This window comes from Malus domestica, chromosome 15 (assembly GCF_042453785.1).
Source record: "Malus domestica chromosome 15, GDT2T_hap1".
NCBI lineage: Eukaryota > Viridiplantae > Streptophyta > Magnoliopsida > Rosales > Rosaceae > Malus > Malus domestica.
Window position 1 is genome coordinate 18,819,919 of NC_091675.1, and position 11,762 is coordinate 18,831,680.

The window sequence follows — 11,762 nt, forward strand, 5'->3', positions numbered from 1 at the left end:
AAATTTTCAATAACATTTTAGTCTTATATACATTTCCCTTTCTGGCCGAGACTAATAACACAACCATGTGCCTAAGTTCGACACAAAAGTATTCTAAGTATTATAGTCTAATAGTTTTTAATCTTCATTAATAGGTAAGAAGTTTTAGTTTTGACATACTTAAATGTTTGATACCTGATTATTATTTTAGTTAGAACATCGTTGGTTAAAGAAGTACGGCATATAAGTGATCAACTACACAACCGAGTGCTAGTTAAATAGTGATCTCAATACGTTATTCTTGTTAAACAACTAATTGTTGACAGCTCAACGAGAGTTTCTTTTAGTTAGTTACCATATACACATGTTAGAGGTTTGTGGCTTAAGTGGTTGGAGCATTTACTCATGTACTCGAGATTCACATGTTAGGTTTTTGGCTCAAATCGTATGAAAATAGAAAAAGTGCATGCAGCTTACAATGTGAACAAATGGATGTCTCCTAACATACATGGTACATCATCCATGTCAATTTTTCTTAGTTAAGTTCCGTCTCCAATCATGTTACGTGAAAACCGGACCTCAAAATGTGATAAACACAATTAGAATTATCGTCCAGACAAATAATTGGTGACACCTTTCATGAATGGGTTGTATGCACTTTATGAGTTTGTCAAGTTTAGAAATTTAGGTAACCCAAAAATTATGCAAAAAATAAATAAAAGGCATTGCCTAAGTAGACATTAACCATGTGCATTGGTAGCCTCTAATCTGTATAGCTTGACTTTATATACAAATTGGTCGGTCCACAAAATTGAATGTGACAACTATTAAGTGGCACCACCTATTTATTAATATTTACCAAATCTCTTCAAAATTACAAATTAGAAAAATAGAAAATATTCTCTCGTCTTCTTGCTAACCATAGCCATAGCCAGTCATTTTCCTACTCTTTTGTCATTTATTAGATATTCCATATTTTTTTTGTTACCGTTCCCTTTCACATCACCCATAACAGTAAAAGAAAGAATTAATTCAATTTTATACTTTTTACATTGCACCCGAAAATTAAATTTTGTATAATTTTTGTTTGTTTGGATATCTAATCTTTTATTAAATTTATGATTTTTTTTGTTAATATAATAAAAATGTGACTTTTACGTTAGCTGGCTTATATATATTTCTTATGTTTATCATATCATTAATTTAAATAAAAAATTAAATAATGAATCAAACCAAAGGCATAAATTTGATACATTTCAACATTTTATGTTGAAATATGAGAAATTAAAACGTCTCGATCCATCATGAATATTACTACAAATTTAAAGAGTGAAATATAATTAATTCAAAAAGATATGATGGAAATTAGAAAAATAAGAAAGAAAGAAAAAAACCAGAAAATTGTCGTTGTCTCACGTAACGAACAGCTCAGAGACAATTGCTTTTGAGGCGCACGATACCTCCATTTGGCGCCAGATTAAACGGCCTTTTATACCATCATATCAGAAGAAAAAAAAATAGAAAAAAAAAAAAGAAGAAAGGGAATGTGTTATGCAATTTTTTATTTGTTTTTTATTCTTCTACTGCGTGCATCTGGCTGGCCTTTTCCAACCGTCACGCTCGAGATTGCTAGCGTTGCCTAGTCCCGCCGATTAATTGCTCTGCAAAATGAACGCCCCAGTTTTAGGCATAGCCAATTTCTTATTATTCTAGCTCACTACTACTAAGAGCAATTTCACTTGGTCGTCTGAATTGTTTTATTGATTTTAAATCATAGGAATCAAAGTGAGAAATTATGTCAATTTCAATGACTATTTTGGTTAAAAGGCCGAAATAGTATGTTATACTCATCTAACGACTTACAATTATGAAAGTCTCCATATGTCATTCGTAATCGTATGACAAAAATTTTCTTATTAAAAAATCATAAGAGATACACACCAAGAGCATAAGTAAAAGGCTAACCATTGGCAATTCTACTCCTTGTCCAATGCTTGACTGCTCTATGTCCTATATGAATGTACTCTACATGACCCAAAGAAACATTCAATATGCAATGTTTTGGACTAGTATTTTTTAGTTTAATTTATTTGCTTCACTTGACCAATATTATTATATCAAACAAGATATAATTTTCCTTTTTATCCATTAAATTATTAAAAAAATTATTAAAAAAAAAAAAAAGAGAAGCAAAAAGTGATAGGAAAGCTTAAGCTAACATGTTAGAAGCTCCAACTCATGAGATGGGATGATGGGTTTAGCCGTTCAAGTGGGGCATATGTGTATATATATATTGAGCTACAAAGCGTAAGGCACCCCCTTTCGTTCCATGCAATGATGTTGACTGCGCATTGTCATGTGCCTCAAAGCTTAAGCCTCCACATGACAAAATGAGATGAAAGCGTGGCTCAATTATAGAGCTTTTTGGCAACTAAAAGGGTCGCCCAAAATACCAAGTTGGGGGGCCAAGGGTTTTGCCAAATTTTCAACACAACCCACCTGGCATTCTCAAATCAACTTTGACACCTTGTTTGGTGGTGTTAAAGTCGAACCACCTTTCATTATTTGGGGCAGCTCTCCGACATTATTATGGAGAGATTACCGGGCGGGCGAGAGTTTCAATGTCACGTCGCATGTTTGCTTAAGAAACACACAGAGAAACTTCCTACATTTAAATTCCACATGAGTCTATTGTGGTACCACGAATGCATCAGAGTACTCATTGTGTGTTCTTGGCTAGATGGGAACCTTGACACCGAAATCCTCTATCAAATGATAAATTTTTATGTGTATCCATAACACAGTACCACAAGGCGGCACACTACATGTACAGTATAAGTGGATATGTCCCACTTCTATGTTACAATACGTAATATATTGAATTATGTTTCAAGTACATTAAAAAATCTCTCATATCATATATTTTCTTTTTTATAAACACATGACCACTTGTAAGTGTGGTAGAGATTGTAATGGTAATTGGGCTTCTGGCATACAAGACCGCAAACTACCTCAAGTATGCAGACATGGGCTGAATTGGTGTCCGGCTTCTGGCCCTGAGCAAACTATGTGTGTTACTACAAAACTTGATGATTGTGTTGGGTGTGGAAATCTTCACCGGATATGCAAAGTTGTTAGATATGCTCAATGAGTTTTGAATTATCAGGTTCAATGGCGATGTGCTTAGATTGAAAAAAGAGAAGGGAAAATCACCCTTTTATAGAAAATAAAATTTTCTCTAAAAAGGATAAATTATCCTTTCATAGAAAATATATTGCATACTTTTTTTGAGTTGTCAATGATGAATCTTGGTAGCTAGAAAAAATTGAAAGTTTATCATTTTAAACTAGTCTATTAACATGAGAATTTACTTATTGACAGTTGTGACAATTTTCTTACAGTAATAACAACTAGTTAGCTATTAGATCATTTGTGTTGCGATTGCTATGAATCTCGAGTTCCAACTTAATGAGAAAAAAAATTTGATTCCTCTTTGACATGTCAACGTTCTACTAGTTGGCTTTCTTTTCCATCTCAAAACTCGAGACTCATCTTTGTTCGTATTCGTACTTATTTCTTTGCTTGGAAAACCGTAATGCCTAGACAAGTAATTTGCATTAAAAAAAGGGATAATATTGGACTTTCATAAAAATAGAGTTATCCCGTAAAGTTTGAAATCACAAAACGGATTCTTCAATATTTTCTGCATGGCCTCTCTGTACATTGACAACTAGTTGAAGCTAATTTTTTGGCTTTGTATGAAAGATGGATATCAACTCTTAATCTTCAAAGTTTTTGCATGGATTCTCGTGCTTGACCGACCGTCTAAAACTCATCTTCCTCCCTACCATATTGGTCATATTTCATTTTCTCCAGATCAGTTGCAGAGGTTTAACTTTACAGTATTCGTTAAACTTTTACGTAACCAGATTAAAGTTCAGTCCGTCATATCCATATTCCTGAAAACTCATGTTCTTACTTTCCATATTAGTTGAATTTCATTTTCTCTAGTTCAATTGCACATGTTTAACTTTATAACAACCGCTTAATTTTTACAATGATCAAACTAAAATCCACCCCGCCATATTTACGCCCTGAAAATAACTCTAAATTATTAAAATTCCGTCCACCATATCTTCATCAAAATCTACACAGAATTTTTTTTTTTTCCAATAGGTTACTAAAAATCATTGCACCTAAGCACTATGAATCTCTTGATTTGAACAAAAATAAAAATTGAAAAATGTAGGGATTTTCCCTCCTTGTTTTCCATAAAAGAGCGACACTTGGGCCAAAGGTTGCATCTTCCCGCCTATACGTGTTCATCCGTACTCGGTTCAAACGGCAATAAATACACCCAGGTAGAGAGAGAGAGAGAGAGAGAGAGAGAGAGAGAGAGAGAGAAAGCATCAGTCATTCAGTCCTCTTCTCTCTCTCCTCTGTTCTGTCCGCATTCTCTGAATTCTAGGGTTTCGCTGGCGATTAGGGGGGAAATGGGTTCCGCCGCGGCAGCTGAGGCAGCGGAAGCAGCGGCGGTCTTGGAGACCAAAGGTGCCAATGGGGCTAAGCCACCGGCTTCTCCTTCCTCAGGTACTTTAATCCCTAATTTACCCCTGTGATTCTTGTTCTTTCGATGCTTTAGATTATATGAGTCTAATGGTTTCTTGATTTTGTGTTAAAATTTTGACTGCAATTTTGTTGTGCCGTGAATTTATGATAATGGGTTGTAATTATAGGGGTTTTAGATTTAGACTGCCCCTTTTGTTAAATTATGCATTTGTGATGTTGTATCATTAACCCCATACGGTTTCTTTTGGTTTCAAAATTTTGACTACTATTTTTCGTGTTGTGAATTTATGAATTTAGGGGTTTTAAGGCTCGTTTGGAATTGCTTTGAAAATGATTGAAAGTAGTTTTGGTGAAAGTGATATTGGGTTCTAAAGGCATTTAAAGTTCTTTTTTGAAGAAGCACTAGATATGTGTTTCTTGAAGGAAGCACTTTACGTGCTTTCCTAGAATTCATTTGGATTTTTATCAAGGATTGATTACAAAACACTTTCACTAAAAGCATTTTTAGTCATTTTAAAAGGGTTTTCAATGATCCCTTAGATTTGAACTGTTATTAAATTATGAATTTCTGTTGTTGGATTTTTGGTCCAACAATAAAAAAAGATGCTGGATTTATTTTTTAACAAGCGATATTGTAGAAGGGGGAAATCGAACTCGAGACCTTGGGTGCAAGGGTTCAAAGATGTTGGATTTTTGGATATTTTTTAAAAGGTTTATTCCACCCCTTTTATTGGGTTGGGAATTTATGATTATGGGTTATACTTATGGGGTTTTTAGATTTAGGCTGCCTCTTGTTAAATTATGAATTGTGAGGTTGGATTTTTGGCTATGGTAATTTTTCTTAAAAATGTTTTTCACTGCCCCTTTTATTGTATTATGAATTTAGATTATGGTTTTAAGGTTCTGACTGCCATTTTATTGTATAGTGAATTTGTGGTCATGGATTTGTGTTTATGGTTTTTCACATTTTCGATGCTGTGTCATCATGTTAAAGAATTATGAACAATGGTTTACATTTATGGGGTTTTTAGTTTACTGTCATTATATTATATCATGAATCTGTAAATATGATTTATGATTATGAATTTTCAATTTTTCACTAACCTTTTACAGTATTATGAGTTCATTATGATGGTTTCAGCCAAAGGCTACGTGCTTTCTCATGATTTTGTTTGCTTAAATTTCTGTTTCTGCTTTGGATTTGATCCAGTTTCCAAATCAATTTAGAGGATTAGTACATGGATCCTCCTCCTTCATTGTCTTGCGCATATATATGTCTAGGTTCCGCCAAATCTTGGCCTGGGTCTTGATTTCACTTTTCAGTTAGCTTGTCATTCTTTTGCCTAATTTCTCTAATTTTACTTTTGTGATAGGAATGACGAAGAAGAAGAAGAAGGGCAAACCAGCTTCCCAAAAGGCAGCACCTACCGGCTCCAAAACTAAGAAGCGAAATTTGCCTCAGAGCACTGAAGAGCCTTCCAAGTCTCGGAAAATGCCCAAGCGGGCTGCTGCATGTACAGACTTTAAAGAGAAGTCTGTTCACATTTCTGAAAAATCTAATCTTATTGAAAGCAAGAAGGATCGAGTAGTTGATCAAGAAACTGATGCTATACTCCTGACTTCTGGCGAGGACCAAGATGCAGCACGCCCAAACAGATGGCTGACTGATTTTATTGTGCATGATGAAAGTGGGTTACCCCAGCCTGTTGAGATGTTGGAAGTTGCTGACATGTTTATATCTGGTACTATATTGCCTCTCAATGAAAGTTCTGACAAGGACAAGGAAAGAGGTGTTAGATGTGAAGGTTTTGGGCGAATAGAATCTTGGAACATCTCTGGTTATGAAGAGGGCTCTCCTGTGATATGGCTCTCAACTGATGTTGCTGATTATGATTGTCGTAAACCTGCCAGCTCCTATAGGAAATACCATGATCAATTCTTTGAGAAAGCGCGTGCTTGCATAGAGGTTTACAAAAAGCTGTCAAAATCCAAATCTGACACTACTCTTGATGAATTACTTGCTGCCATTGCTCGATCAATGAGTGGAACCAAATTCTTTTCCGGTACTGCAGCTATCAAAGAATTTGTTATATCTCAAGGCGAGTTTATCTATGATCAACTGGTAGGTTTGGAGGAAACATCAAAGAAGAATGATCTGCCGTTTACAGAGCTGCCTGTTCTTGCTGCCCTTAGAGATGAGAGCAGAAAGTGTGGAAGTTTTGTGCAATCAAAACCGGCAACTTCAAATGGAACTCTAAAGATTGGTTCGGAAGTTATAGGCGGAGAGGATGGACTGATTTCAGCCGGTTCATCCATAGTTGAAGCTGAGGAAAATGAGGATGTAAAGTTGGCAAGACTTTTGCAAGAAGAAGAGTACTGGAAGTCAATGAAACAGAAAAAGCGTCAGGGTTCTGCCCCTGGGTCGAGCAAATACTACATCAAAATTAATGAAGATGAGATTGCCAATGATTATCCTCTACCTGCTTATTACAAGAATTCCATTGAAGAAACTGACGAGCTCATAGTTTTTGACAATGACTATGATATCTTAAATGTTGATGACCTTCCTCGAAGCATGCTTCATAATTGGTGTCTGTACAATTCAGACTCAAGATTGATTTCATTGGAACTTCTTCCAATGAAACCTTGTGCAGACATTGATGTTACCATTTTTGGGTCGGGGGCTATGACTGGAGATGATGGAAGCGGCTTTTTTCTTGATTCTGATGGTTCTTCAAGTGGTCCAGGAGCAAAGGATGCTGATGGAATGCCGATTTACTTGAGTGCAATAAAGGAGTGGATGATTGAATTGGGAGCATCAATGATCTCAATATCAATCCGAACAGATTTGGCCTGGTATAGACTTGGACAGCCATCTAAGCAGTATGCTCTGTGGTATGAACCAATTCTAAAAACAGCAAAGGTTGGTAGAAGCATAATCACATTGCTGAAAGAGCAAAGTCGAGTAGCACGGCTTTCTTTTGCAGAGGTCATTAAGAGATTGTCAGGGTTTCCAAAGGACCACTGTGCGTACATTTCTTCTGATCCGGCATTTGTTGAGAGATATGTGGTTGTCCATGGACAGATAATACTGCAACTGTTTTCAGAATTTCCTGATGCGCAGATTAAAAAGTGCCCATTTGTGGTTGGACTTACAAAGAAAATGGAGGAGAGACACCATACTAAGTGGTTGGTAAAGAAGAAGAAGGTTGTGGAGAAGAGTGGATCAAACTTGAACCCGAGGGCATCCATGGGACCTGTGGTTTCCAAGAAGAAGGCAATGCGGGCTACAACAACAAGGCTGATCAACAGAATCTGGGGGGAGTACTATTTAAATTACTCTCCAGAAGATTCGAATGAGGAGGAAGCTAATGGTGAAAAGAAAGAGCAGGAAGTTGAAGAAGAGGAGGATAAGGAGGACATAGAAGAGGATGATGATGAAGAGAACGATAATGCAGCAGTAACGGAACAAGCCCAGAAGCCTAGTTCAATTTCAAGACAAACTAAATCATGCTCCAACAACAAGGAGATTCTGTGGGATGGGGAGCCTGTAGGCACAACATGTTCTGGCGAAGCTCTTTATATGCGTGCCAGTCTTCGTGGAGATGAAATTTCTGTTGGTGGTGCAGTCTTGGTAGAACTTGATGGATCAGATGAACTTCCTGCCATTTATTATGTGGAGTATATGTATGAAACAAGAAATGGAAGCAAAATGTTTCATGGGAGATTGATGGAACGAGGATCTCAGACTGTTCTTGGCAACACTGCCAACGAGAGGGAGGTATTTTTGACAAATGAGTGCACGAACTTGGCATTAAAGGTTGTTAAAGAGACATCAGTTGTGGATATCAAATTATTGCCGTGGGGGCATCAGTACAGGAAGGAGAATGAGGAAGCTAGCCAAAAAGACAGAGAAAGGGCAGAAGATAGGAAGAAGAAGGGATTGCCAACTGAATATTACTGTAAAAGCTTGTATTGCCCCGGGGAAGGTGCATTCTTTAGCCTTTCCTGTGATACCATGGGTCTGGGTTCTGGTGCTTGCAACTCTTGCAAAGTGCACGAAGCTGAGGAGGCCAAGGAGATTTTTAAAGTGAATTCATCAAAGACTGGTTTTGTATACAGGGGAGCCGAGTACTCAGTTCATGATTATGTCTATTTAAGTCCCCATTTGTTTTCTACTGAAAGGATGGAAACTGAAACTTTCAAGGCTGGTAGGAATTTGGGTCTGAGAGCTTATGTTGTGTGTCAAGTGCTGGAGATAATTGGTACAAAGGAATCTAAACGACCTGGACCAGAATCTACCCAGGTTAAAGTGAGAAGATTTTTCAGACCAGAGGACATTTCGGTTGAGAAGGCATACTGTTCTGATATTAGAGAGGTCTACTACAGTGAAGAAACACACCTTGTGACTGTTGATGATATAGAAGGAAAATGTGAAGTCAGAAAGAAGAGTGATCTTCCAGTATGCAATGCTCCTGTCACTTTTGAGCATATCTTCTTCTGTGAGTATCTGTATGATCCTTCTAATGGGTCTATCAAGCAGTTGCTGGCGGCCATCAAACTGAGGTACTCAACAGGAGGAGGTGGTGCGGAATCTACGAAGAGGAAGGGGAAAATCAAAGAAGGAGAAGATGTTTCAGAAGTTGAGAAACAGAGAGTTGATGCTGAGCAGAAACGTCTAGCCACATTAGATATATTTGCCGGGTGTGGTGGCTTGTCTGAAGGGCTGCGTCAGGCTGGCATTTCATTAACCAAGTGGGCAATTGAGTACGAAGAGCCTGCTGGTGATGCTTTCAAACTGAACCATCCCGAGTCACTGGTGTTTATCAATAACTGCAATGTGATCTTAAGGGCTGTAATGGAGAAATGTGGGGATACAGATGATTGCATCTCAACTTCTGAAGCTGCTGAATTGGCTAAAGCACTTGATGAGAAGGTTAAGAATGATCTGCCACTGCCATGGCAAGTGGATTTCATCAATGGAGGACCTCCATGCCAGGGTTTCTCTGGAATGAATAGGTTCAACCAAAGCACTTGGAGTAAAGTTCAGTGTGAAATGATTTTGGCATTCTTGTCCTTTGCTGACTACTTCCGGCCAAAGTATTTCCTCCTGGAGAATGTGAGGAACCTTGTGTCTTTCAACAAAGGACAGACTTTCCGTCTGACTCTGGCTTCCCTTCTTGAGATGGGTTACCAGGTGAGGTTTGGTATTCTGGAAGCTGGAGCTTATGGAGTTTCCCAGTCACGGAAGCGAGCATTCATATGGGCAGCTGCGCCCGATGAGATTCTCCCGGAGTGGCCAGAGCCAATGCATGTCTTTGGTGTACCAGAGTTGAAGATCAATTTGTCAGGGAACTCATATTATGCTGCCGTTCGAAGTACTGCAGGGGGAGCCCCTTTCCGTTCCATAACTGTCAGAGATACAATTGGAGATCTCCCAGCTGTAGGAAATGGAGCTTCTAAGGTCAATCTGGAGTACGAAGGAGACCCCATCTCATGGTTCCAGAAGAAAATGCGAGGGGAGATGGCTGTTCTGACTGATCACATTTCGAAAGAAATGAATGAGCTGAATCTCATTCGCTGCCAGAGGATTCCAAAGCGGCCAGGTGCTGATTGGCAATGCCTTCCAGACGAAAAGGTGAAGCTCTCTACTGGACAGATTGTTGACTTAATCCCGTGGTGCTTGCCCAACACGGCCAAGCGCCACAATCAGTGGAAGGGCCTGTTCGGAAGGCTTGACTGGGAAGGCAACTTCCCAACCTCCATCACAGATCCCCAGCCAATGGGAAAGGTGGGAATGTGCTTCCACCCTGACCAGGACAGAATTCTGACAGTTCGGGAATGCGCTCGGTCTCAAGGATTCAGGGATAACTACCAGTTTTCGGGCAACATTCTTCACAAGCACAGGCAGATTGGAAATGCAGTTCCTCCTACTTTGGCCTATGCGTTGGGACGAAAACTCAAGGAAGCAGTGGACAGCAAGAACAAGGCAGAGGAGTAGTTCGTGGTCGTGTTTTTCTATGTTGTAGTAATATGTTCCATTTCGTTGCCGAAAAACCACAGTTGTCTTTCATCTTTTTATTTGCTCTGGCTGTTTACTTGGCCTTTGAACTTGTAGATTTCAATTTCAATACACACAGGCAATTTACATAAAGAAAATTTTTATTTGAATTCATATAACCTCTTTTTATACCAATTTTACTCTCTACATTCATATTATTTTTAATTAAATTACTGATATCTTTTTAAACTCATAGTCACTATCTAAACTAGTATGTAAATTTATTTTTACATCCATTATAAAAATAAATAAAAAACTCAAAATGAGTATTAATGAATGTTTGGCAACTCATTCAATTTTAAATCTTTTGGTTGAAACAAGAGAGTAGTAAAATGAATGATGTTAATTCATCCACGCAAAGGTTCAGTATTATACTCTTACACAAAATCATCTTCAGAATAATTAAGTGACGCTTGTGAAAGTTTAGAGATTACACTGATTGCTGGTGCTATAAACTCTTGAAATCAAAATTATTTATCATTCTAATGCTTACTACTGCTTATCTACATACATATAAAAAAATAAAAATAAATAAGAACTTTTGTTTTATCTGAAGTCTTATAGTTGAATTCTCAATTGCACATTCAACACTTCGTTCATCGGGTGCGTAACATTCAACTACGAAACAGAAATTTTAAAGTATTCAAAACTGTGAAGTTAGCTGTTTCAGATTGGGCCGCGTAGCACGGCAACATCGATTGGCAAGGATCATGTGTGGTGGGTCCCGGGTTGAATCATGACATGTCACGTGTCCACGTGTCCTATGCTGAAGCTGTCCCCGGAAGGTAAATTTTCTGTCATGTGGTACAAATCTTGAAAGAGAGTGAGTGAGTGAAAGCCAAGTCAAAGCGTCAACAATTTTTTTCACCTAATGGTATCAGATGGACTTGGATCCTCTCCTGAGCCCAAGGAGGGGATCCTCCTGACCAAATGACTTGGACCGTTGGATGAAAATCCAACGGCTACAAACAGGGATCCCTTTACAGTTATAATAATTATAGCCGTTGGATTTTCATCCAACGGTCCAAATCCTTTGGTCAGGAGGATCCTCTCCTCGGGCTCAGGAGAGGATCCAAGTCCGTATCAGATCTCCTAATCAACGCCCACGTGTCCACAGCAGCATTTATTGTATTTTGTCCTTGAAAAACCGCTT

General features: G+C 38.1%; 1 protein-coding gene across 2 annotated transcripts; it reads left to right on the top strand.

The window, feature by feature from the left end:
* Positions 1-3,678: 3,678 nt before the first annotated feature.
* On the top strand, positions 3,679-10,719 carry LOC103425030 (DNA (cytosine-5)-methyltransferase 1-like). Of its 2 annotated transcripts, none has more exons than XM_008363111.4 (2): positions 3,679-4,569; positions 5,922-10,719. In XM_008363111.4, exons 1-2 carry the CDS (start codon positions 4,473-4,475, stop codon positions 10,547-10,549), a joined length of 4,725 nt encoding a protein of 1,574 aa, XP_008361333.3. In that variant the 5' UTR covers positions 3,679-4,472; the 3' UTR covers positions 10,550-10,719. The 2 variants fall into 2 exon arrangements, with proteins under 2 accessions (XP_008361333.3, XP_070669921.1); XM_070813820.1 differs by lacking the exon at positions 3,679-4,569 and adding an exon at positions 5,677-5,829.
* Positions 10,720-11,762: the final 1,043 nt, after the last annotated feature.